The following is a 26,856-nucleotide window of genomic DNA, read 5'->3' on the forward strand; positions in this document are numbered from 1 at the left end:
TGTTGGCATCTATCTTCGTATTTCCCCTCACATCTAGTGGGCCTCTTAGAAACATTCCAGGAGCAGTGTTCAGGCCGCCATTTTGTTTCGATACCTTTAGGTAGGTGATTTTCTTTCTCCCGAAACTGAGTTTTGGTCACCTTTTCTTGCAAAACTAACCTCCGGGCTCTTTGTACAAACGTAAGTCTCATGTGCACGTAATGCGAAAATATCATTTTCAATTTTCTATGCGTTGTAGGGATGAATTGTGCGAGCTATTTATCTTCACCTGTTGCAGCCTGTGACTATGTCCCGTTATTGACGTTTGTAAGCACAGTCGTACCGTTAACGTAAAATACTGGAATTGTCATCTCGTTATGTGAAGTATTAATGTGTACGTTTATTTTTGTAAGAACGATTTAAAGTGCATATTGTCTTCTTGCAAGTTTGACGTTTGGATCATCGTGTAGGTTTGCCCGAAGTATGTTCCTGATGAGTCATACCGGTTTGTTAAATCTATTTTCAAGAATGAAGATTTTTTTAGATAAATGCGTTCATGTGATATCTGCTTCATCCATGGTGTACGTCACTCACCTGCAGATTGCGTTGATATGTGGGGACAAGTATTCAAATATATGGATATGTATTGACGTCATAGTCAGCTAGAGGTGTTATTGATCGTTGCATATTCTGACTGAAATTCGCCAAAGTAGTGTCTTTTTACACAACATGTTTAACTCATATGTAGAAGATTGTTCCATCACAACACAATCATATGACCTTGATGACTTACCTGTTTCGTCAGTGTGGGCGCCATCTTGGATCTCTATCTCAACCTGAATGGGATAATCTGTTGTTATGTCAAGATGCAAGATTTAGTTTAATCGTTGATTGGTTGATCTATGTGTGAGATTATACATTCTTGCGATGCATATTAACATTCCCCAATTGTATGGAGTGGTATGCATGTGCGTGAAATTTGTTTGGAAACTCGAAGCAGGATCCGATCTACAATAATGGCACATCATTTGGCATTATTATCACAAAGCATTATTCAGCCCATGGGAAACCGGGACAGAATAGGTCCCCTGTGTATTCGGTTTGGCGTAGCCGCTTATTAATCTGGCTCAGATACAAATATTGACAGGCCTTTGTATTTGTATTGGCTGACTGGGGTAATACAGTATTTTGTCTCTCTCGTTCACTTTATACTGCGAAGCTGAAAAGTCGAATGTACATACGGCTTTCTCGACACATGTATATGTACCAATACCAATGGGGGAACCAGAAATGGACCTACATATGGTCCCATGACTTCAGAGACGTCACGGGACGGTCGGTTAGCCTAGTGGTTAAAGCGTTCGCTCGTCACGCCGAAGATCCGGGCTCGATTGCCGACATGGGTACAATGTGTGAAGCCCATTTCTGGTGTCCCCCGCCATGATATTGCTGGAATGTTGCTAAAAGCGGCGTAAAACTCACTCACCCACTCGGAGACGTCGCCGTGTATATTACAGAGGAATACAGGGTGGGGCGTTATTTATAAGTACTTCCCACTCCTTAACAAATCAACCTCGCACCCTGAACCCAATTAAAGAGGACTAACAAATTATGTCATTATGCTCCACGGTTCCCATTGTCTGCCTAGGTCTAGACATTGTAAGAAATACCATGTAGGAAACCATTGTGTCTGTCTGAAGTACTTGAACTCGAGCAAGGGCGGATCTAGCATTTTTGAAAGGGAGAGTTCCTAAATATCAATTTCCTCTCTCAGATAATTTTACTGCCTACATCATACATTTATTTTTCAAAATGGTATGTGTGTGGGGGAGGGGGTGGGGGGGGGGGGGGGGGGGGGGGGGGGGGGGTGGGGGGGTGCGGCGGAACCCTTGGTCCCCCTCCCCCCTGGATCCGCCTATGCCGAGTGTTGGGTCTTCTAATTAACCCGAGGATGTTGCCCTTTTTAGTTAACCGTCTGTACTAAGCATATACGCATTTATTTCCTAATGACCCACAGATACATTTGTCATATGCGATGCAACATGACGAACCCTCATCAATACACCGCCCCCCTCCCCGCCCAACCCCACACGCATTCTCCCCACCCCCCATGACGACTATGTAAGTGTGTTCACGCAGTTGCAGGGACCTTGTGTAATGTGTAATCACAGACGTATCCATCGTTTACCAACCTGCTCCAATGTCCCGACCCCATACGTAGCTCCCGGGCACGGGTGCTTCTTCCTCCCCGGGGGTGCAGGCTCTGTGAGGCCCTGGGTTATCTAATTGTATCAGGTATCCCAAGGCTGTCACATGAAATGTGAACAGCTACTGGTTGCTGTAAGAGCTACCACAAACTAGGACTCAAGGTCGCGGTGACCTTGAACTTAGGCTGAGGTCTAGGGTAACTACAAGATTTCATTGCATAATTACCTTAGATTAAATTACTTGAGTATTATAATTGATTGCCTCCATCTGTAGTACACATACTCACTGGGAATGTTGGCATCAATGAATCAACCGTTTTGTTTGTTTCTACACCGGCGGTTATGACAACATTTACACTTTTTGTTAAAATCAAAACTGTTCAGTGGCGTCGGGGATTGAGGTGAAATAAAAATGAAACTGAGGTTAAAATAAAAAAATATATGAGCTTCGTAAGTTTTATCCATTTGGAGAATCGATCCCGAGGCTTGACGAACGAAGCTTAAACCACTAACTACAACCCAACCTCTAGATATAGGCATCGTTAGGAATTAGGGTGGAAATGTTTATAGTTCACATAACGCTGTGGTCACCTCACACACTCTCACGCCGATACTTAGATACTCGCCTGATACAACAATAACTGAATCACAGGGCACTTTTCAAGCACTACCTAGTCAGTTCACGTCTGCTTACAACTTCATAAACAGGAGGTGCAGTATATCGTGTATACCGGTACGTGGAGACAGGTCAGTCATCCATCTTCAGAATTTTATTTTCTCAATTCAGAATTAGCTACATTAGTGCTAGCCTCCCTTTACATAAATAACAACATTAGTCCTAGCCTCCCTCTACATATTTAACAACATTAGTTCTAGCCTCCCTTTACATAATGAACAACATTAGTCCTAGCCTCCCTTTACATAATGAACAACATTAGTTCTAGCCTTCGTCTGCATAAGTAACAACATTAGTTCTAGCCTCCCTCTACATAATGAACAACATTAGTTCCAGCCTCCCTCTACATAATAAACAACATTAGTTCTAACCTCCCTTTACATAATGAACAACATCAGTTCTAGCCTCCCTCTACATAATAAACAACATTAGTTCTAACCTCCCTTTACATAATAAACAACATTAGTTCTAACCTCCCTTTACATAATGAACAACATCAGTTCTAGCCTTCGTCTGCATAAGTAACAACATTAGTTCTAGCCCCACACTACCTAATTAACAACATTAGTTCTAGCCTCCCTCTACTTAATTAACAACATTAGTTCTAGCCTCCCTCTACATAATTAACAACATTAGTTCTAGCCTCCCTCTACATAATTAACAACATTAGTTCTAGCCTCCCTCTACTTAATTAACAACATTAGTTCTAACCCCACACTACTTAATTAACAACATTAGTTCTAGCCCCCCTCTACTTAATTAACAACATTAGTTCTAACCTCCCTTTACATAATGAACAACATTAGTTCTAGCCTCCCTCTACATAATGAACAACATTAGTTCTAACCTCCCTTTACATAATGAACAACATTAGTTCTAACCTCCCTTTACAATATGAACAACATTAGTTCTAACCTCCCTTTACAATATGAACAACATTAGTTCTAACCCCACACTACTTAATTAACAACATTAGTTCTAGCCCCCCTCTACTTAATTAACAACATTAGTTCTAACCCCACACTACTTAATTAACAACATTAGTTCTAGCCCCCCTCTACTTAATTAACAACATTAGTTCTAACCTCCCTTTACATAATGAACAACATTAGTTCTAGCCTCCCTCTACATAATGAACAACATTAGTTCTAACCTCCCTTTACATAATGAACAACATTAGTTCTAACCTCCCTTTACAATATGAACAACATTAGTTCTAGCCTCTCTTTACATACTTAACAACATTAGTTCTAGCCTCCCTTTAATTAATCAACAACATTAGTCCTAGCTTCCCTTTACATAATTATCAACATTAGTTCTAGCTTCCCTTTACATAATTAACAACATTAGTTCTAGCCTCTCTTTACATAATAAACAACATTAGTTCTAGCCTCTCTTTACATACTTAACAACATTAGTTCAAGCCTCCCTTTACATAATTATCAACATTAGTTCTAGCCTCCCTTTAATCAATTAACAACATTAGTCCTAGCTTCCCTTTACATAATTATCAACATTAGTTCTAGCTTCCCTTTACATAATTAACAACATTAGTTCTAGCCTCCCTTTACATAATAAACAACATTAGTTCTAGCCTTCGTCTGCATAAGTAACAGCATTAGTTCTAGCCCCACACTACTTAATTAACAACATTAGTTCTAGCCTCCCTCTACTTAATTAACAACATTAGTTCTAGCCGCCCTCTACATAATTAAGACCATTACATATCCTCCCTATTCAGCATAAACAACATTAGCTCTATCTTCGCCTTACCCTGGTTTGGACGAACGCGATGAAGGTAGCGACATTTGCAGCACATACCGGAGTTCACAAGGTAGGGCAAACAAAATGCAATGAAACCAATTAATCAGTAAAAATACAGACAGAATTGAGCTGTGTTGTGTAGTTCAACATGTTGGCACATATTCAAGTCTGCATTGATACTCCGTTTGGCAGGGCCTCGTAACGCAATATCGTTATGGCGCCATCACATGTGAGGAATCGACTCGAGTTCTGCATCACTATGGCAACCACACATGAATAGGAAACACATACCTTCGTTGTTAAGGATAAGACACCCCTGTTCCTATCAAGGTGCAAATTACAGTAACGTTCACGGATAGCTCCTCGAGGTCCTAAAGGCCTACGGATGACAATACGAATGAATGGTCTAAGCAGACAGTTGGTTGACGGCCTGATAAAAGTTTTGTGTACATAAACATTTAATACTTAAGTGAGAGCATAACCATGAATTAAACTAGAATGAGAAGATACGACGTCAACGTTTATTAGGCACACTTAAAGTATTGTGACAAAATTATTTTATAGCTTAAAATACAATCGCATAGAAGCCATATAATCAGCGTAAGTCCTTGTAATGGTTAGTATTAGCTGTAGTGGGGACAGTAAACATGTCACCACATGACGCAAGACGCAAGACGCAAGACGCATGACGCATGTTATTATTATCATTAGCCAAAAACAGAAAAGTATGAGTGTTTCAACCTTTCTGTTCGTGTTTCAAGTCCAAATATTTATTCTGCGAAAGAAACATTCCTCGTGACCAAAACTTCCATGTTGGAAATATTAAAGCCACAAACATATCAGTTCCTTGATTACGCCATTAATTAATCCCTGGCTTCGCAACAGACATCCCCCTCCTGACAGCGCCCACCTGGTGATATCATCTTTCCACGCAGAAAGACCTTATGTAGTGCACTCACCACGTGCCGCGATCGTCTGCTGCATATTTAGCCACTATCGTCTGCTACGGGCGAGGAAACCTGACACCAGTGGCAGACGTCAGGGGGTTTCTGTTGGCTTGGATATATGTAGCCGACATTTTAGAGGCCTCAGTTTGTGTACAGACAACATCCCTTGTGTCCGGCTTCCTTTCATTTCACATAGGATTTACGCATCTCTTTCTTTGGAGTTTTAGTCGGACGTACGGATAGGCTGTTCGTTACCGTTTGGAATTTCAAAGGTAAATGGCTTTCTCAAAATAACTTCACTTCATCTCGGATTTTTTGTGTGGTTTAAACACAGCCCCCTGTCTATTCCTGGAACTGTAATTACTTCATTTGTTTATCGGTTAGTTTCTCTTTCAGCTTGAGAAAACATTTTGCACTCAATCATATTTTTGAAAATTTTACTTTTACCTTAAAAACCGTATTCAAAATTCTATTCCATTATTACATTGTTGTTGGAAAATGGAAAAAAGGTGTACAATGAGATTAAGTGTGTTCCCGTTTGTCAGTCACTTGTCTGGTGTAAAAAAAAAGATTCCTCCGCGTTTTGGCATTTTGTATCAGGTTGCTCAGTTCGCTAACAACTAAACGATATTCCAAAAATAAGTTTCATTCACTGAACTGTGATGCCATGTATCTTAATCTTAGGACGCACAAGTTGAGATAACGCAGGATCTCTGAATGATATCCCCACATAACACCCACACACCCTTCACCAGCTCTCTTCCTATTTTGGTCTTGGCATGGAATTCCTGGATAGACAGTGTACTGCTCCCAGATGGCGGGACTGGCATTTCTCTGTCCAGTTCCCGTATAATACCATGTGCCTTGGACACAAAGATTGTAGACTGATGATGAAGGGAAATATAATCAATTGCAGTTGACCAATATGGCATCAGTATCAATATAAGCCTGGTATGTCCATTAACCGTGTTGCATTTTCTGCTGACAAGACAGTTTTTAAGAAGCGATTTGTTACACGCCATCAGAGCTCTGCATTCTGTATCTATTGGAGGCCATTGAGATCCTTACTCTGATCACATTGACAAAGGCGATCTTGGAATTTCGAAAGGGGAGAAGTGGGATACTAGTAACAGTTTGGCAAATCTTTTATTTCGTTTGCTCGGAGTTGTCAGTATCATTTTGCCACTGTAAATCAACCTTACATCACAGTATTCATTGTACCTAATATGTTTCTCTCGAAAACATGCTTAGCGATCCAGCTTCAGTTACAGTACAAGACTTAGACTGAAAATTTACTCCTAAAAATCAAGTTATCTTATCTAAAAATATATATCCACAAAAACATCCATATGACGCCCAGAACAATCCTTAATTTCAGGGTTGAGGCAATCTAGACTTGAGTTGGACTCCTTTTTATTTTTTTCTTCTCTAGGGGCCAGGAGACAGACTATACAACTGTTCAACCTCCTCAATCGAACATCAGTGTAGCTTGTATTTCCAATAGGGGGCCTTGTATTGATATGATATAGTGATGGGAACATCGGTGACCCCAAAACCCATATTTGCCATAGCGATGACACAAATTAAACACTAAAAAATAATTCTTAAATGTCTTTAAGAATTTAGTTTCAAATAATTATCATTAATGACCGGTCGAACGCGTAGCGCAGTGTGTTATAATGTTGACCATTTCCGACTCGAATCTTTGAAATGTTACATAATCACACGTTAGTCAAGTTGAATCTTGAAATCGTTTCCAAAGATTTTCGATTGGCAAGTAATATAAACTTGCAACAATTATTACGCAAATTACAAATGCGACTTGCTAATCCGGATGTGACTAGTTACAAGTGACCTTCCAAATCAGTTCGTATTATCCGAAGACGATTGATAACAAAGCTATCATTAATCCAATTTCTGATCTGAAAAACATTATAAATACCTTCTTTGGGAAATAAACCCTCAATTCGGTTCAAATATTCGCTACATCCGACTTCGTAATATCTTAAATCGATTGTGAATGAGTATGGTTTTACGCCGCATTTATGGGTATCCCAGCTGTATCAAGGCAAGGGTCACTAGAAGTGGCTTTCACAAATAGTACCCACGTCGGGAATCGAACCAAGGTATCGGCATGACGAGAGAAAGCTATAACCACTAGGCTAGCCCACTGTCTCCTTCTGTGGTATAATTAACGGATATCTGATGCATGTATTAGTGAGTGAGTGAGTTGGGTTTAACGCCGCTTTTAACAGTATTCCAGTTATATCGCGGCGTGACAGCTTAATGTGGGAGGAAAGCCCGAAGTGATGCAGGCCTCAGACGTTTACCACTTCGGTGAAACCCATGAGCACGGGTATGGTGCTGACAAACCTAGAAACATAATCGGGGCGAACCGGGATTCGAACCCACAATCATAGGTTTCTTGCGTGCCCAAGGGACGCAACTCTGCACAGCGAATCGCGGCGCCTTAGACGACTTGGCCACCCATGCCCCCGATGCATGTAATAAGATCTCTTTCTTCTGTTTCAGATCTGCTAAGTACCTAACAGCGTTTCCTCCTTCATAATGGCGGACGAGGAATCATTGTACGTATAACTGGAAGTAATTCCCCTTGATTCCCATAACTCGAGTGTTCGGGAGGTGACCTGGCTGATTGTGTGTCATCGTGCCCCGATGGAGTGGCAGGTTGTTCATGCTATCAATCACTGGTATACCCGATGAGACTCGATGATATTCGAGTGTGCCATAGCTGGAACATTGCTGACCACATCGTACAATAACTTGCTCACACTCATTACAATCAGTTGATGGGGCTACAATGGCAGAACAAGACATTATCAATGAGTTTTCCTACACGTAAAGGACTCAGACTATTCTAAGGGGATTGGACCCGTGAAGATACGGGGTAGAATAGGTCTTCAGCAACCCATGCTTCCCGTAAAAGGAGACTATGCTTGTTGTAAGAGGCGACTTACGGAATCCGATTGTCAGGCTCGCTGAAGGGGCGGTCGGGTAGCCTAGTGGTTAAAGCGTTCGCTCGTCACACCGAAGACCCGGGTTCGATTCCCGACATGGGTACAATGTGTGAAGCCCATTTTTGGTGTCCCCCGCCGTGATATTGCTGGAATATTGCTAAAAGCGGCGTAAAACCATACTCATTCACTCAGGCTCTCTGACTTGGTTGATGCATGTTATCGTATCCCAATTGCGTGCATTGATGCTCTTGATGTCTGTCTCTGGATTGTCTGGTCCTGACTCGATTATTTTAAGATCACATAGCTGGATTGTTGCTGAGTGCGGCGTTAAACAGCAAACAACCAAATCTAAGGGAATTAAGTAAATATTCTTTGATCGCCTGTTGATTCTTGTCGAAACATGTTTTAAATTCAGAAGATAGAACCCTAGAGTTTTTCATAATCATAATGGACAAAGTTTGATCATTTCTCAATATGTATTGCATGAGAATGTTTCACTTTCCAGCGAAGCCGGACAAGAGGAGTAAGTACATATAATTCACACTGTAACACAGTAACAATATATCACCTTCACTGGATAGCTCACACCAGCATGACCAGAGGTCAAGGACCGCACACTGGACAGTGTATTAACTGTAATGCCCACTAATATCTAACCCCGAGCCATTTCGAGCTAAATATAGAAAATAGTTAATGGAACTTAACCTTATGAATGATGTAGTCTGTCTGATCCCCACTCTTTCCTCTCTCTCTCTCTGATTCTCTCCCCTCTCTCTCTCTCTGTATGTTTCTCTCTCTCTCTCTCTCTTGTATTTTTATTAATTTGTAAATGTTCTTGTCACAAACTACTTATTTCCACACAGAGGGTCGTCTGCCCCGCCTCAGTACTTTCTCTCTCTCTCTCTCTTTCTCTCTCTGATTCTCCCCCCCCCTCTCTCTCTCTCTCTCTCTCTCTCTCTCTCTCTCTCTCTCTCTCTCTCTCTCTCTCTCTCTCTCTTTTGTATTTTTATTTTATAAATGTTCTTGTCACAAACTACTTATTTCCACACAGAGGGTCGTCTGTCCCGCCTCAGTAAGTGAACTAGTCTGTTCAAGGGTTGCCCAGCACAATGGCGTTCCACCCTCTCACGCTGCCTTGATTCAACACGCTTGTAGAGTAGACCGCAGATAGCCTTCTCCTCATAATATACATCCTTCATCGTTCATTGGTTGAAATAGTCCTTTACATCGTTTAACCAATGTCCTTTAGGAAAATATCAGTTTAAGTCCTACCCTTTTATAGCTGTTCACGACTTTAACGAATCTCCCTTTTAGTCATTTAGCTCCATATAGTGAACATAAGAATTGTCTTTAACCAGTACAATCCCCTCATTCTAGAATCCAACAATATGTGCAGAGTCTTCACGAATAGTTCACGACTGTCAAGGTCGAGTTATGGATGGTGGTTCAATATGACCAAATAATGTTTTATCCTTTGACTTGGTGGAGAATATGTGTATGCATATACAATGCAAAACCACCACGTACCAAATCATAATTCTTAACTGCTTGCGTATACGTTTCTCCATTATTCATTCTATACTATATGGCATCTCAAAACCACCATTCTCTCCTCAACAGAGAAGGCAGTTGACGTTAACGGCCATTCCTGCATTCATGTTTAGTAATGTTAAATATTGGCATTCGATGAAACTCAATTGAAAAAGTTAAATTTTGAAACATTTTCATTTTGAAATCAACAGACGATCAATTCGCAAATTACTTACGAGTCTGCACATCAGTTGTTGGGTTATCGATCCATCTCGGTCGTCAGTAAAGGCATGTGTTATGATTTCAATAAACACGATCTTTCATTTGGTATACGTATCAGCATTCATAAATATTTGGCTTGAATATGGCACGCTTCATCAGAAAAATTGGTGCAGTATTAAATGTCTGTTTTATTGTATTTATTATTAATTTAATAAATATATCTGCAAGTTGTATGTTCAGAGAATTGTGTAAATGTTCAGTAAAGCATGCTTGTTCGCAACGTGTCTGTAACTTTGTTCATAATGACGTTTGCTCTTTGATCAAAGCAGTGGTGCAACTCATTGTTCCTTTGGCACAATTACTTGATTTCAAATGGGATCAAAGAACATTGCTTTCAGAGTTGTGTCTTGCGAAAAAGGTCACTGTTCCTGACGTTACAATCACAGCCAGAAAGTGCCACTGCTTTGCTCCTTCGTTAATGCTTACTTTTCGCTTTTCTGTGCTCACTCTTTGCTTTTAAATCTGCTCGGCTCTGCTCAGGCCAGAGGAAACTTCTGCTCGAGAAGAACCAGCCAGTCAGTAAGTGCGTGTGTTCGTGCGTGTTTGCGGGCGTTTGTCCGCACGTGTGAATCACGACTTGAGTTTTTTGATATTTTCAGATGGCTCGGCTGTCTGCTTATGTCTTGAAACAAATCATTGTCTGTGTTTTATCTAGCAATTTCTGTAATGGTGCAATATGACGTAAATTGGATTCGAATGTGAATACTTTTTTTGTTATCTACTGTTTTACTAATTGTCAACAACTCACATATACGTGCTTGTCTTTACTATCATTAACAATTCTTAATAATTATTAAATACTATTCATGTAAGACATACATGTATTTTATTTGCAAATTCAACGTTATTTACTAAGGAGGGCGGGTTTGCACGACTCATGTCAGTCCTGTAAAATATGTGATAAAATGTTTAATTTCATTAAAAAAAACAATATCTTCTCTATCATACATAAACTGCCGGGCAAAAGAAAGTATACACCCATGTTTGATGTTGGCTTAAAGTGAAAAAAACAACATTTATAGTTATTCGATGGTAATGTATTTGATATTGGTATCAAAGTGCGTTTGGGACCTTAAGTTTGGAGTGTTTCGGCGAATGCTTTCAACCTTGTAACGTTTAGATAGAGTAATTTTTGGTCGTATCTAATTTTCAAGTGTACACCTTAAACTATATTGCATTGCTGTGATCGTGCAAGCCCGACCTCTGATTTGATTTAATCTCTATTATGTTATTAGTAGCCAGGGATAATCCACTAATCTCTCATGTTGTGATTCGTTTACATAACCAATGATCTAACCATCTCCTGCTTTTAACCCACTCAGAGTCGAGGAAGTTGTGCGTCCTGCAAGGTAAGTTCATGGGAACACCACACACACACACACACACACACACACACACACACACACACACACACACACACACACACACATGGCTCGTTCAACAAAGCTATCCTTGTAGCGTTATGGACCCGTGAAGATCCGGGGTAGAATAGATCTTCAGCAACCCATGCTTACCGTAAAAGGCCAGTATGCTTGCCGTAAGAGGTGGCTAACGGGATCGGGTGGTCAGGCTCGCTGACTTGGTTAGTATGTCATCGTATCCCAATTGCATGGATCGATGCTCATCATGTCAATCACTGGATTGTCTGGTCAAGATCCGATTATTTATAGACCGCTGTCATATAGTTGGAATATTGCTGAGTGCGGCGTTAAACAACAAACAAACAAAATTAATAGCGTTACTATTGTCGTAAGTCAATGTTAATGTATTGAATTTTCAATATTGTACCGTAACACAAATTAGACTTTGCAATGGAACACCACATACTCGCAATGCTTTCAAAAAATAATTATATATATCACCATCTTTTGTTCAGTTTTGATCAATATTTTAATATTTAATGCTATTTTAATACGATTTATTCATATTTATGATAGTGTATTTCAACTTAAGAGTACATCAAATCCTATCACCTTCTTTGACATTTCGTGAGTGAGAGTGAATATTACTTAACGCTGTCTCAACAATGTCGTCTTTTCTCGGCGAGGACAAGTTGTTATCGTGCTAAGTTATAAACACTCTTCAATGTAGTAGTTTAATTCTTATCGTTATACTCGCATAGCAGTGGAACTAGTAACACAATTGAAATGGAAAACAAGTTTTCCTTGAGATGTACAAAGTGTTGACAGGACAAAAGCTGATAGCTTCTATTCTGAATACGTATACAACACATTGAACATAACTGTGCTTGTCTCTCAATAATCATGCTAATAACACAAATATAACCAATTAACACCATTATTGCTTCATTTCTAATTGTTCACTATCCACAGTAATAATACGGTGTATAGTAGTATGGCATGCTTGCGTGTTATAACGAAAACAGTACAGAAACCTCTCGGTGCCGGACATTGGTCAATAGCATCAGTAACCCGTTCATTACCCTGTCATTTGTCATGGGCGGATCCAGAGGTCCAGGGGGTCCAGGGGGGCGCGGACCCCTCCCACTGAAAACCAAAATGTGGCATGTTGTAGGCAGTAAAAGTATCTTGAGAGGGGATTTTGAAATTTTGGGCCCCTCCCTTTTTAAAATGCTTGATCCGCCCTTGTTTGCATTGTCGATGGTGATGACATTTCTGAAAATCTGAATCAGGAAAATTTCTGGTAGACAAGCTCTTTATTCAGTTTTTTAACAATTACGTTCCCACATCACCCGTGAATACAGACGGCCGCGCAGACTAACGCTTCGTCTCTAAAAATATATAATTGTGATAACTCCATTAGATTGAAAGGAAGCCCCAGTGAGATTGGCAGAGAAAATCTAGACTTCATTTAGGGCTTTTGCATTACAGATAGAGCTGGCGAAAATAACATGGTGTAGGGACTGAGAGACAGACTGACGACAGGCTTTTGAAGTCAGCAAACTAAATCCGTTAGGTCCGTTAATAACTTAACTCCGTGTATGAACTCCGTGCGAACCCACCATTGCCTGGTATTGAAATAAGGTAAAGAGAACGAGTAGTATTGCTGTTTATGTGATGTATTCTGAGCGTTCTTTGGCCAGAGAGCTCGTTGGAACCAGGCTGTGGTTTGGCTCCTTTGTCTTACCCTGTCCGCAAACCCCGGGATCATGAAACTAACTTAAGACCATATTTTGTCTTAACTCCTAAGATTTAGACTTAAGACCAAATTTTGTCTTAAATCGGGGATCACGAAGCTCACCCATGAGAATATCTTAAGTCTAAGACAAAATTTGATCTTAAGTCCTGAGACTGCCCCTGAGAAGACTTAAGACAAAATTTGTAGCAAGAAAGATGGCGGAGGTTGTTCGCCTCATGCGTCGCCTAGGGGCTAAAAAGGAAAAAATAGCAATTCATCGGACATTTCGAGACCGATTCAACCCTCTTGATCTGTACAACGACGAGGAGCTCTTTGAGAGATATAGATTTCGTCGTTCTACCATTATTTTCATCGTTGGTCTAACCGGTGATGAACTGGCATAGATTCTACCCCACTCAGCGTTCCCACAGTCCCCACCTATCATTCAAGTTTTGATATTCCTTCAGTTTGTTGCCACTGGGGCTTTTCACCTTTATTTGCTCAGTTGTTTTGTGTCAGCCATGTTGGGTAGTGTTTCGTTTTATACGTACACCGGTAATGAGACGCAAATACCATCACGTATATTTCAAAATCAGCTGCGATACCTTAGACCGAATCTTATCTTAGCAAAATCTTAAACACTTAAGACAAAATTCGTGCTTAGCAAAATTTGAGCTAAGACCACTTTCATGATCCCGGGGCCTGGTGTCGTCACCGACCTCCCATGATCCATTCGTATTGTTTTCACCGCAGTTTTACCTTTTACACCCAAAGGAATCTGTTTCGATGGATAAACGAGACTAATTATTCCCTGGCGGAGTTTCATATTTACAATAGCAACTACACCACGAAGCAACCGTATGTATTCACGGGTGACGTAGATACGACTTCTCACTGAATGCTGTACCTTGAGGATCGTCTTCAGTCATCATTCCTAAACGTATCGACGTGAGATAGGGACATGGTAGAATCTACTCCGCGTTGAGAGATGACTGTTCCACACCATTCACTTTGATCTACTGGCATGTACATGTATGTGTTTTCTGCTCAACAGACAACATGGGGATGACAACGAGGCAAGAAAGGCCATGGAGGTACGTAATTCTGAAGTGTAAAAGTTTTATATTTCATATATTTAAAAAACCTGAGATCATTGTTATAGCTCACTTAAATGCCCTTGCCCACTCAGAGATCGTCATTTGATCACGTGGAAAAATATACCGCATATCCCCATTTCAAGGGACAGTGCACTGCACGTGCAAAATGTAATATTATATTCGCGTTACGTGAGACAGATAACACGTAATAGTATATTATCCCGTCATAAAGATACCAATCAAATTTTCGGTTTTACCTTTATATTACGAAATGTACAATCATGCGTTCTCAATTTTGACCCGTGTGTATGTGAAGGTAACTTTTTTGAGGTATCAGTAATGTAAATAGTAAAAAAGCATGGCTCACTGTTATTGGGTCTTATTGGGCGGTATATTTTATCATCTTGTAAACAATGTAAACAAGGACCACAAGTTTTGCTTGGAAAACCTCGCTGCCTTATTCCTGTACACAGAATGTATATTTTGATTAATTCCTTTTTAAAATCAACAAAACAAAAACAAGAATGCATATAGTCTCACCGCCCCTTTTGACTGTCCCTTTATCACATGCGTTTTGTTAACTTGTGCAATGTGCATCTTTCCTAAATTGTCAAAAATACCCAACTTGCCACGTCAAGCTTAGTATGCTCATGTGTGTGTTCCAGGACGCCAAGAAGCAGCGTATTGAGAAGCAGCAGCAGGAGATGGAGGAATATGAGGAGATGAGGCGCGAAGCTCGTGAGAAGGAGGCTCAGGAGATCCAAGAGCTGCGAGAGAGGAGGGTTAGTGTCAACTTGCGTTGTCTCATTGCTCTCTCTGCGGCCCCGACAACGGCAGGCAGAACACTTTCCATATATGACTAATACAAAGTTTGTTTGTTAGTTTTTGTTTAACGCCGCACTCAGCAACATTCCAGCTATGTGATGGCGGTCTGTAAATAATCAAGTCTGGACCAGACAATCCAGTGATTGACATCATGAGCATCGATCCACATAATTGGAATCGATGACATGCATCAACCAAGTCAGCGAGCCTGACCACCCGATCCCGTTAGTCGCCTCTTACGACAAGCATGGTCGCCTTTCACGGCAAGCAAGGGTTGCTGAAGACATACTCTACCCCGGATCTTCACGGGTCGACTAAAAATACAAAGCCTAATTTATCCCACACAATGCCCGAGGAGATTCTGTGGAAGAAAACTCTCCAGTACCCCATGCTTGTCGTAAGAGCCGACTTAAGAGGATCAGTGATCAAGCTCTGTCGACTGGCTGAGTGGTGACATTGTTCCCGATGGCGTGGATCCTGCTCCTGGTTTCAGTCACTGGTTTGTCTGGTCCATGTCATTTACAGGTTGCGGCGTTAAACAAGAACCAAACATGAAAGAAATGTTATACCAATATAGAAAAGGGGACTAACATTCTATTCTTTGCAAGAAATTTAGATTCTGTAATAATATGTACCTTTGGCTACAGGAGAGACGCAAGGCTGAGCGTGAGGCCGAGGAAGTTCGCCTGACAGAGTTGAGAGCTCAGGAGGAAGCACGTAGGAAGGCAGAAGAGGTGAGTGTCGTAAAACTAAACTCATTGACCTAATTCTTAGTTCACATTTAAATATGTATGTGGCATATACATATTTAACGGATGATGTAACGTATATTCGCAAAGGTGCTGATCATTTAAGTGTATGTATCCGTTGCCCGGGAATAATGCCCGTAGCATGATAGACACATGTTGTTATAGATGTTGGATATTTAATCAACTGGTGTTATCCCTTGTCAGAGTCTCAGAATTGTCCACAAACTAATTTGATAATTATAAAGGAGAAAAAAATATTTTGCAATTTGCAAAAGTGATATTTCTAGGTAGGTCACGTGTTAGAATTCATTTGTAACCAACTTAAAACTAAAAGATATTTGCTCATGTGATTTAATTCATAAAAAGGGCCCAAATAAAATGCCAGGCAGAAGAAGTATGCAGCCATGTTTTATTGTGGTTTTATGGTGGTTAAAAATGAAACAAACAAAAATGGTTATTCGATGGTGATGTATTTGATAAGGGTATCATAGATGCGTTTTGGACCTTAAGTGTGCAGTGATTCGGCGACAGTTTCAGCCCAGTAATGTTCTGATAACGTTTGTCATTTTTATCAAATCCAATTTTCAAGGGTATATTTCCTTTGCCCGGCATTTTAGTTGAATAGCTATAGAATGGCGCCTTTGACTCTATACATGACCTTTCATTATTAACCCTGAATGTCTCCTCAGGAAGTGAGAAAGAGGAAGAAGGCCGAGGAAGAGATAAGAATCAAGGAAGAAAAGGAGAGGAAGAAGAGAGAAGCCGAGGAAAGACTGAAGAAATCCAAGAAGCCCAACTTTGTTATCACAAAACGTAGCGACTCTGAGAAGGGTTCTGGAGGGGTACGTGTTAACACTGAAATAACAAGCGCATTTGCTCTAACGAAAGTTTTTTTCAGGTTTACATCACACACATGTACAATGCATATGTAGTTTGGTTTTCATATGGACGTAGATTTGAAGACTATTTTTAACACTTTATAATTTAAGATATATGCATACATGTTCGGAATGATCTGACTGATATTATTTACTTGGATGACATATATGCGAATTGTGCAGTTTGTATATATTGGATATATAAACATATAATTTGGGGATTGTAATAAGCAATCATTAACATATAACGGCATCATCATTGAAAATAACACGGATTCTATGTTTTTTGGTAAATTGAGTTTTGAAAAATATATGTGTTCCACACACAAATTTTACAATGAGCAACCAAAAGAAACTACTCAGGAAACATTTTTTTAATGTTATCAATTAGTTGTGTTGGTGATCATTTAAAGTCTCGTTTATTACGGAATGTTAAAACACATAAAGATTTCAGTGGAGCTTTGGCACGAGGATCTCTCGTCTCAACATGGTGATGTGTTCGAGGCAGGAAGAGAGAGCATCGTTGTCACATATGGATTGAAAATAGAACAAATTTTTAAATTCTGTAAAAAAAGTAATAACTTCAATGCGATGATATTTGTGAGAGAATCCGTGTTGTTACTGCATATAATGTGCTTTCATCCTACATTGCTTGTTCTCAAACTGCCGAATATTACTAGACTTAATTACTCTTGATATCGTATTTTTATTTTCTGAATTATTTTTGTCTTAATACAACATATTTTCTCAACAATCATCAGTCAGTTGCATCAAATGCATAAAAAATCCGACAAACTATAGAACGTAATTCAAATGAAACAATATTTTTACGCTTGTTATAGATTGCATTTTGGTATTTGAAAATCGGAGTTCGTCGAGTCCACTATAACAGAAAAGGGGCTAATATATTTCAGTATATTTTAGTTTTCCTCTTTCGAAAAATTCAAGACATATTTACCATAATTCACATAGTTCATGCATTGCAACGACTGTTGAGTTGTTTTACCCTTAGACAACTTGTAATGGTCTATACCAATCCTTATGCATCTCACACCAAACACTGCATATTGTATGTAACAGCGCGTATTACAGCTCAATCGCCATGCTTTGCCAACAATATCATTTGTTAATTACGAATAACATCGATCTGTAAAACAATTACATCCATATATATTTTTTCCAAGGATATGTCGATTTATATTTCCTGAATACAAACCAAAAAGAACCGAGGTATATATTAATATTTATATATCCGGTGATTTTTCTATGAAACGGAATGATTCCATTGGATCATTGACTAGCGTCATTCTTGTCTATCAAATTTGTATCTTTCTAAACATAAAACCAGAAATATATTACTGACGTATCCTTGCAATTCGTCATATGTTGATATTTACAAATTAACAATGACTTCCATGTGTTGATGTCAATGTATTTATACAACTGGACAACGAATGAGTAGGCCTGGTCTAGCTTCTGGCTTTTATAACTTTCAGCCCGAACGTGGTGTAGTAAGTAGTTAAGAATAAGTTCTTGTTAATGTATTAATCTTAACAAACTGTCATCCAGGTTATTCTGTATAGAGAGCTATCGTATTTTTCATCAAACTATAACTGACAGATATAAATATTATAATTGTCCATCATGACAAAGTGGACACAATTAATGGATAACATCTTCTTTAATTTCTGTATCCATGAATTATTGTCTACTTTGTCATCCATCAACTTCTAAGTAATGGCTGTCAAACAGTTTACTCCATGACATTCAGATATTTTCTTTGTGGAATACCTTGGTTGACGGTTTTAATATTTATGTTTCATAACACAATGGGCAGGAATTCGGTATAACCAGGGACGACTAATGAATGCCTCTATAATAATGCTGATCTTGACGTGTATTTACAACTGCATAACTAATGACACAACACGTAAACAAGTGTACTAACGACAGTGTTACTAATCAACGGACTACTAATTCACGAATCTAACCTCACAGAATGTATACGTATTTCTGCTGCACAGGTAAATTGAACTTGATAATTGAATAACTGTTATTAACCATTTATGTCTTGTTTTAGTCATGTTTCGCATAATGTGATAGTATTAAAGCCGACCCGAAAGTATTAAACATACTGTAGGACTGCAACGAATCAGAACTTTTGATAACTTTAGTTTCATTTTAGTTTCATTTAGCTTCATTGCATAACGCCCTAATGTATCATAAGAATTATAATGCATTAACATTGAGAACTCGAGTAATGAACAGGACAAGCCGAGTAAGTAGTCATTATTATCGCAAGGGGCGACTATGATGAGAATCGGATGATCAAAATGGCTGACGAGTATCGCTAGTATGTGGTTGCATAAACACCAAGCAAAACCAACTCACAGCCAGTCTGGTTTGAGTGTCACTGTACCACGAAAGAGTTAATTGTTGCTCACGCTATCAACCACGGGTGTCTTGGGTTCAGGCTCGGTCACTTTTCAGGACACTGTGACGTGAATAGCGTCCATTCACTTAACTCACTCCACCACAAGCCATGAATGTGGCTGTCCTAGTTCTAACGACCATCCTGTAGTTTACAAGGGCCACTAGCTGCGGATGCAGGACCAGCTGTGGGCGATTAGTAATGCCCTCGTGTGTATGTCCATTGTATTTATTACAGATGTGCACTGTTGTGTTATGAGTGACCATTGTCCACCAGTTACCGTCTACTCACACACAGTTTTTGGTAGCAAATCTCTGTTCTAACTGGGTTGATAGCGTGTTCGTCCCTTTATTGCAAAATCCGCGTAAACTGTGACACTTGTTCAATATTTACAGTTTGGTAACATTTTTTAAATTTGTCTAACAATAAATTTTATATAACTAGTTGTCACAGATTATACAATTTTGCAGTAACTTGTCGGTAATTCAAAACTGTGATACCTGGCATGTGTAAGACTACCCATCAAAAGAGCATGTTGGAGATTTCACGTCCGCTTCCAGCAATGCAAACTTCGCTCGCCAAACGTCTTCGGAATATGATTTAATGAAAACAACGACATTTATTCCTGGTATCACAAGTTTGTTCAGCCGTACTTTGTAGTTCATGACGTCACACACCATTGTTATCTTGTGATGCTTATAGCATCTGTTGATACAACACGTTCAATTTGTGAAAATAAATATTAATGCTAGTATGAATAGTTACAAATTTCTGCAGAGATAGTTCTTGTGTGCTTTATGTGTTAGTACAGGCACTACGACTTGGGTTGTTTCATAACTAATACCTGATAGAATAACAGTTTTCAATTGTAAAGTACATGCTATTAGAGGAAGGTTTAAAGGTAGATAACTTTGTCATTTATCAAAATATATATTGCCATCCAGAAGCAGAACGAGACCTAATACTGGAAGTTGACAGATTATTTTTAGTGTAAATACATTTAGAAATGAGTTAAATAAAGTTAACTGCTTTTTAATGGTTTCATTGATTAATGACAAGAAAATGCACTGGACAAGGTAGGCACTCTATTATCAATGACAATCCAAACATTTTCAGTTTTTAATCAAATGATAAGGAGCTGTGTGAAATATATTAGACTCGTTGAAGCAAATACCGTTATATTTACAATGCAACTAAATACATTCTGAATATAGCATGGCCATTGTTATCAACAAGTAACACATGTATGCAAGAGTATTGAACATAAAATAAAATAGCCTTGTGATGTTACTTCCAGCTCGAGCCCTTGAACGCGGACGACATGCAGAAATCGAAGGAACAGCTCGAAGAAGAGAAACGCGCTATTTTGGCCCAGAGAATCAACCCTCTTTCAATCGAAGGATTCACCAGTGACAAGCTCCTTGGACGCGCCAAGGAGCTCGTGGAGACTATCCGTCGCTTGGAAGGGGACAAGTATGATCTTGAACAGAGATTCAAGAGACAACAATATGACGTGAGTGGATATCCAAACGTATTTACTGTGTAGGTAGCAGACGGTGTACTAACGTCCGCCATATTGGTAGTTGTGTCTGTAGTCTCGTCTCGTTGGAGATAACGAGATTTGTAAACATACATCTGTCATATTGGTAGCTGTGCTCGTAGTCTCGTCTCGTTGGAGATTAGGATATTTGTAAACACGTCCGGTATATACTGGTAGCTGTGCCTGCAGCTTCGTCTCGCGGGAGATAATGAGATTTGCAACACGTCATATTTGCATATTATTGTGACCTCATCGGTTACCGCGACGTCACAAACAAATGACATTACCGATCTCGCTGCCAATGAAGCTGCTTAGCTGTACGTTTTACACACAGGCCACTTCTAGATACTGTCTACAAGCAAGAAAAGCTGGAAGGATGATGTTGGATCACAAATAGAAACTAACCATCGTGTCTTATGATACCAAATATATCAAGACTCGTCGATAAATGTTTACCAACTCGTGTTGATATATTTGATAGCAAAAAACACTCAGGCGAGATTTCAATTTATTACAGCATTTAACACGAATGCTGAACATATCAATCACTTAATGAATCAATATTCAGTATGAATGTAGCCCCATATACAAACAACAGTTTGTATGATAGTGGCGACACGGGAAAATTCGGGGTACAATAGGTTTTCAGCAACCCATGCTTGCAGTAAAAGGCGACTAATTGGATTGGGTGGTCAGGCTCACGGACTTGGTTGATGCATGTCATCGTATCCCAATAGCGTAGATCGATGCTCATCATGTCAATCACTGGACTGTCTGGTTCAGACTCGATTTTTTACAGACTGCCGTCATTTAGCTGGAATATTGCTGAGTGCGACGTTAAACAACAAACAAACAATCACAAGAGCATTATCATGGCGATTTCTTTGTTCTATTCAACAGATGATCGAGTTGGCCGAGAGAGCCAGACAGATGAACAAAGGGTAAGGCACACACTCTGTTTCCACTGTTCAGTTGGTAGTACTAGTGGTTTGGAGTTGATTTACGTGAAGTAATCAGCAGATACAACAGATAATTTAGGGAACGTGTTAACGACTGGCTGTTTTAGTTTTTGGTTGAAGTTTAAAACTGGTGCAAGTGACGTTACTATAACTACTACATATGGAGCAGGTGCTGTTCCCACGTCTGGATGGTCTGGTGTAGACTCACTCTTAACGTTAGCAATGATTTTAAATATGGTGTTACCCGTTTATACACAGCGTTATCTATGTCGTGTCACTTGAGTGTCGCATGAGGATACTGTTACTTGGAGTGTCCGTTGGAGTCATTTGTGTAGAAGGAAACGCTTGATGTTTCTTGGAAGGCAAATGAGAGCAAATCAAACCCAAAGGGGTCCAAAAGATTATTGTTTAAAATATATGTACTTTAACTTTAACTTGTTTGTATTTTTTTTTAGAAAAGGCAAACGAGGAGTGTCCTCAGTACAGGTTGACGAATCGTAAGTAAACATTTTACAACATTCCCAGATGATTACTCACATCAAAAGAAAACAATCAAAACCAAATAAAGGTACAAGTAATACCCCTGAAGTACAGAACTTCAGCAACCCATGCTTGTCCTAAAAGTCGACTATGCTTGTCTTAAGAGGCGACTAACGGGATCGGGTGGTCAGCCTCGATGACTTGGTTGAAGCATGTCATCGTATCACGATTGCGTAGATCGATGTTCATGATGTCAATCACTGAATTGTCTGGTCCAGACTCGCTTATTTACAGACCGCCGTCATATGGTTGGAATAGTGCTGAGTGTGGCGTTACACAACAAACAAACAAATTCATGCTTACCATGTGACCACTTTGTGGCCTTTTTCACCATGGGCAGACATGTCGTGAAATGTCTGAAGCAGATTATAATGTAACGTAACATCAACTCACTCACTCACTCCTTGTTCTGTATTTGACGAAGTTTATTTGTTTCTTTATACAGGTTTGATCGTCTTGCTGATAAATTCACCAGTGCACCCGTAAGTATTCATCACTATCATGACACTGTTGTTTCACTGTTGGGATTCCGGGGCAGACTAGGTACCCAGTACCCTGTGCTTGTCTCACTGTGGGGATTCCGTGACAGACTAGGTACGAAGTACCCGATGTTTGTCTTACTGTGGGGATTCCGGGACAGACTAGGTACCCAGTACCGCATGCTTGTCTCAATGTGGGGATTCCGGGACAGACTAGGTACCCAGTACCGCATGCTTGTCTCACTGTGGGGATTCCGTGACAGCCTAGGTTCCCAGTACCGCATGCTTGTCTCCATGTGGGGATTCCGTGACAGACAAGGTACCCAGTACCGCATGCTTGTCTCACTGTGGGGATTCCGTGACAGACTAGGTTCCCAGTACCGCATGCTTGTCTCACTGTGGGGATTCCGTGACAGACTAGGTTCCCAGTACCGCAAGCTTGTCTCACTGTGGGGATTCCGTGACAGACTAGGTACCCAGTACCCGATGTTTGTCTCACTGTGGGGATTCCGGGACAGACCTGGCCATTAGTCCCCAATGCTTGTCACACTGTGTGGATTCGGAACAGACAAGGTTCCCAGTACCGCATGCTTGTCCCTATGTCGGGATTCCGGGACACTCTAAGTCCCCAGTACTCCATGCTTGTCTCACTGTGGGGATATTCCGGGACAGACAAGGTCCCCAGTATCCCATGCTTGTCTCACTGTTGGGATTCCGGGACAGACTTGGCCCCCAGTACCCCAAGCTTGTCTCACTGTGGAGACTCCGTGACAGACTTGGCCCCCAGTACCCCAAGCTTGTCTCACTGTGGAGACTCCGTGACAGACTTGGCCCCCAGTACCCCAAGCTTGTCTCACTGTGGAGACTCCGTGACAGACTTGGCCCCCAGTACCCCAAGCTTGTCTCACTGTGGAGACTCCGTGACAGACTTGGCCCCCAGTACCCCAAGCTTGTCTCACTGTGGAGACTCCGTGACAGACTTGGCCCCCAGTACCCCAAGCTTGTCTCACTGTGGAGACTCCGTGACAGACTTGGCCCCCAGTACCCCAAGCTTGTCTCACTGTGGAGACTCCGTGACAGACTTGGCCCCCAGTACCCCATGCTTGTCTCACTGTGGAGACTCCGTGACAGACTTGGCCCCCAGTACCCCATGCTTGTCTCACTGTGGAGACTCCGTGACAGACTTGGCCCCCAGTACCCCATGCTTGTCTCACTGTGGAGACTCCGTGACAGACTTGGCCCCCAGTACCCCAAGCTTGTCTCACTGTGGAGACTCCGTGACAGACTTGGCCCCCAGTACCCCAAGCTTGTCTCACTGTGGAGACTCCGTGACAGACTTGGCCCCCAGTACCCCATGCTTGTCTCACTGTGGAGACTCCGTGACAGACTTGGCCCCCAGTACCCGATGCTTGTCTCACTGTGGAGACTCCGTGACAGACTTGGCCCCCAGTACCCCAAGCTTGTCTCACTGTGGAGACTCCGTGACAGACTTGGCCCCCAGTACCCCAAGCTTGTCTCACTGTGGAGACTCCGTGACAGACTTGGCCCCCAGTACCCCATGCTTGTCTCACTGTGGAGACTCCGTGACAGACTTGGCCCCCAGTACCCCATGCTTGTCTCACTGTGGAGACTCCGTGACAGACTTGGCCCCCAGTACCCCAAGCTTGTCTCACTGTGGAGACTCCGTGACAGACTTGGCCCCCAGTACCCCATGCTTGTCTCACTGTGGAGACTCCGTGACAGACTTGGCCCCCAGTACCCCATGCTTGTCTCACTGTGGAGACTCCGTGACAGACTTGGCCCCCAGTATCCCATGCTTGTCTCACTGTGGAGACTCCGTGACAGACTTGGCCCCCAGTACCCCAAGCTTGTCTCACTGTGGAGACCCCGTAACAGACTTGGCCCCCAGTACCCCATGCTTGTCTCACTGTGGGTATATTCCGGGACAGACAAGGTCCCCAGTACCCGATGTATTTCTTGAGAGCCGACGCAATAGATGACTGGGAGGGTGTAGTATGTGACCTTCGTGATATGTTTCATCCTACCCAGCGAGTCTGCTGGTCAAGCCTAGACAACCCTGGTTTGCATGGCCCTGACTCGATATATGGCAGGTAGCCGGGAATAGCTGAAATATTGCTGATATTGCGGCGTTAAACAACACTCACATGCTCCAAAAGCCACATCTTTGCTTTCAATTGAAGAATCATAACAATTGCCTCGGAGACCAATATATAAAAGATAGTGAAATGTATTCTGCAACTCGCCTTTCTTTCCACAGCCCAAAATCCAACTGTGCAGTAAATATGAACGCCACACCGACCACAGAACATACAACGAAAGAGCCAAGCTGTTCGAAGAATTGGCCGTGGAACCCCCACCCCCGGAGATCCAGCATGTCCAGAAAGCCGGAGATGAGGAAGGCGAGGGTGATGAGTAGATCCACTTGTCTGCGAATATCCTCAAGTCTAGGGTACTGGTAGGTACACTGCCTATACACTGAGCGAGCGAGTATGGTTTTACACCGCTTTTAGCAATATTCCAGCAATATCACGGCGGGGGACACCACAAATGGGCTTCACACATTGTAACCATGTCGGGAATCGAACCCGGGTCTTCGGCGTGATGAGCGAGCGCTTTAACCACTAGGCTACCCGACCGCCCCGCCTATACACTGAGAACATCTCTCATACATGAAACACAAGCACTTGTATCGCGTGAGTCGAGTAGCAAAGGCGTGGAACCCCACAGAAAATGGCCCCCGTCAGGCGAGCACGTTGGGCGGCAGCTACGACCATTAAGGTCTGCTGGTTGTGATTCGAATCCCAGATCCGTCCTGGTCGGTATCGGCTTACCCCTAGAATTTAACAACGTGCTCTTGACTAACGTCATTGAAAAAAACCCTTACTCAATTTTCATCCAGCGCCAGGATAGGCGAGTGGGTAGTGTGTTTCCTTATCTCGTAGAATATCCAGTTTGATTCTGTACGTTTGTACACTTACTCCCACTTCAATTTGCAGGAACCTTTCATGTTTCATTTCACCTTTGATTATCGCTGATGTCAGTTTCTCAGTTGATGTCTCAATAGTCCCAATTGATGTAGACTACATTTTATCAGTTCAATGCTTTATCTCTTTGTTTAAAAAAAAAATCTTTCTTTTTTTTTACAGTATAAAAGCCGCAATAGCGAGTCCTGCTTTGCCTCTTCGCCTGTCTGTGGATGCAAGTCATATCTTTCTAGTGCTGACTCAAAGACATCAGATAAAATTGAAAGACCAAAAACTGCATCATGTACATATTCAATATTCGCCCTAGACTTTGTAAAAAGCTGTACTTCAATGCCTTTTTTTTCGCGACAATATCATGTGCAATACGTCTCCATGGGCACGTGTAATGTTCCTTGGCGGAATACTCTCTTGGAAAGGATTTCAGTTGTCTTCCTGGTTCAACTTGAATAATTTACCCTTAGCTTTGTGCCGACTTTACAACTCTGTGATCAATACTAGTTACTAGAACACTTCACTAAGGGATTAAATTTGGGTATCAATCTGTACATTGGAATTTTGTGTATTTATTATGATTTCTGTGTGTCTTCCTTGGTCAAACACGGGGAACGGGTTCCCTGGCCGTAACCTGCTCGCTGTGAAAGCACCTCGGAACTGCAGTATGATCCATGGCCCCCAACACCAGTGTGTCAGCTGGAATATGGAAACTATAGAGTCTTGCACAGCGTGGCATGGGTAGTTGGTATTATTCAACTCGACCTTACAGCCAGGGAAACCCGTACACCCAGACACGGTTCAAGAGTCATATTTAATTTATTGAGTGATGACCTCATAGACGCCCTAAACGCTGAAAAGACTTCAGTTGAATAAACTTGATGGTTGATTTAGCACATA

At 41.2% G+C, this 26,856-nt stretch overlaps 1 protein-coding gene across 15 annotated transcripts; it reads left to right on the plus strand.

Annotated features, from left to right (window-relative positions):
- Nucleotides 1–26,856, plus strand: LOC139462360 (troponin T, skeletal muscle-like). 15 transcript variants are annotated; one of them, XM_071244023.1, is made up of 17 exons: nt 1–100; nt 8,106–8,161; nt 9,057–9,074; nt 9,415–9,435; nt 10,844–10,882; nt 11,686–11,712; nt 14,517–14,556; nt 15,225–15,341; nt 16,032–16,118; nt 16,823–16,975; nt 18,508–18,522; nt 20,740–20,955; nt 21,883–21,923; nt 22,397–22,438; nt 22,927–22,963; nt 25,239–25,436; nt 26,128–26,856. In XM_071244023.1, the coding sequence occupies exons 2-16, from the start codon at nt 8,142–8,144 to the stop codon at nt 25,395–25,397; spliced, it is 1,032 nt and encodes a 343-aa protein (XP_071100124.1). In that variant the 5' UTR covers nt 1–100; nt 8,106–8,141; the 3' UTR covers nt 25,398–25,436; nt 26,128–26,856. The 15 variants fall into 15 exon arrangements, with proteins under 15 accessions (XP_071100124.1, XP_071100126.1, XP_071100131.1 ...); XM_071244024.1 differs by lacking the exon at nt 1–100 and adding an exon at nt 5,726–5,845; XM_071244025.1 differs by lacking the exon at nt 18,508–18,522.

Source organism: Haliotis cracherodii, unplaced genomic scaffold (assembly GCF_022045235.1).
Source record: "Haliotis cracherodii isolate W230 unplaced genomic scaffold, xgHalCrac1.p SCAF_15, whole genome shotgun sequence".
Taxonomy (NCBI): domain Eukaryota; kingdom Metazoa; phylum Mollusca; class Gastropoda; order Lepetellida; family Haliotidae; genus Haliotis; species Haliotis cracherodii.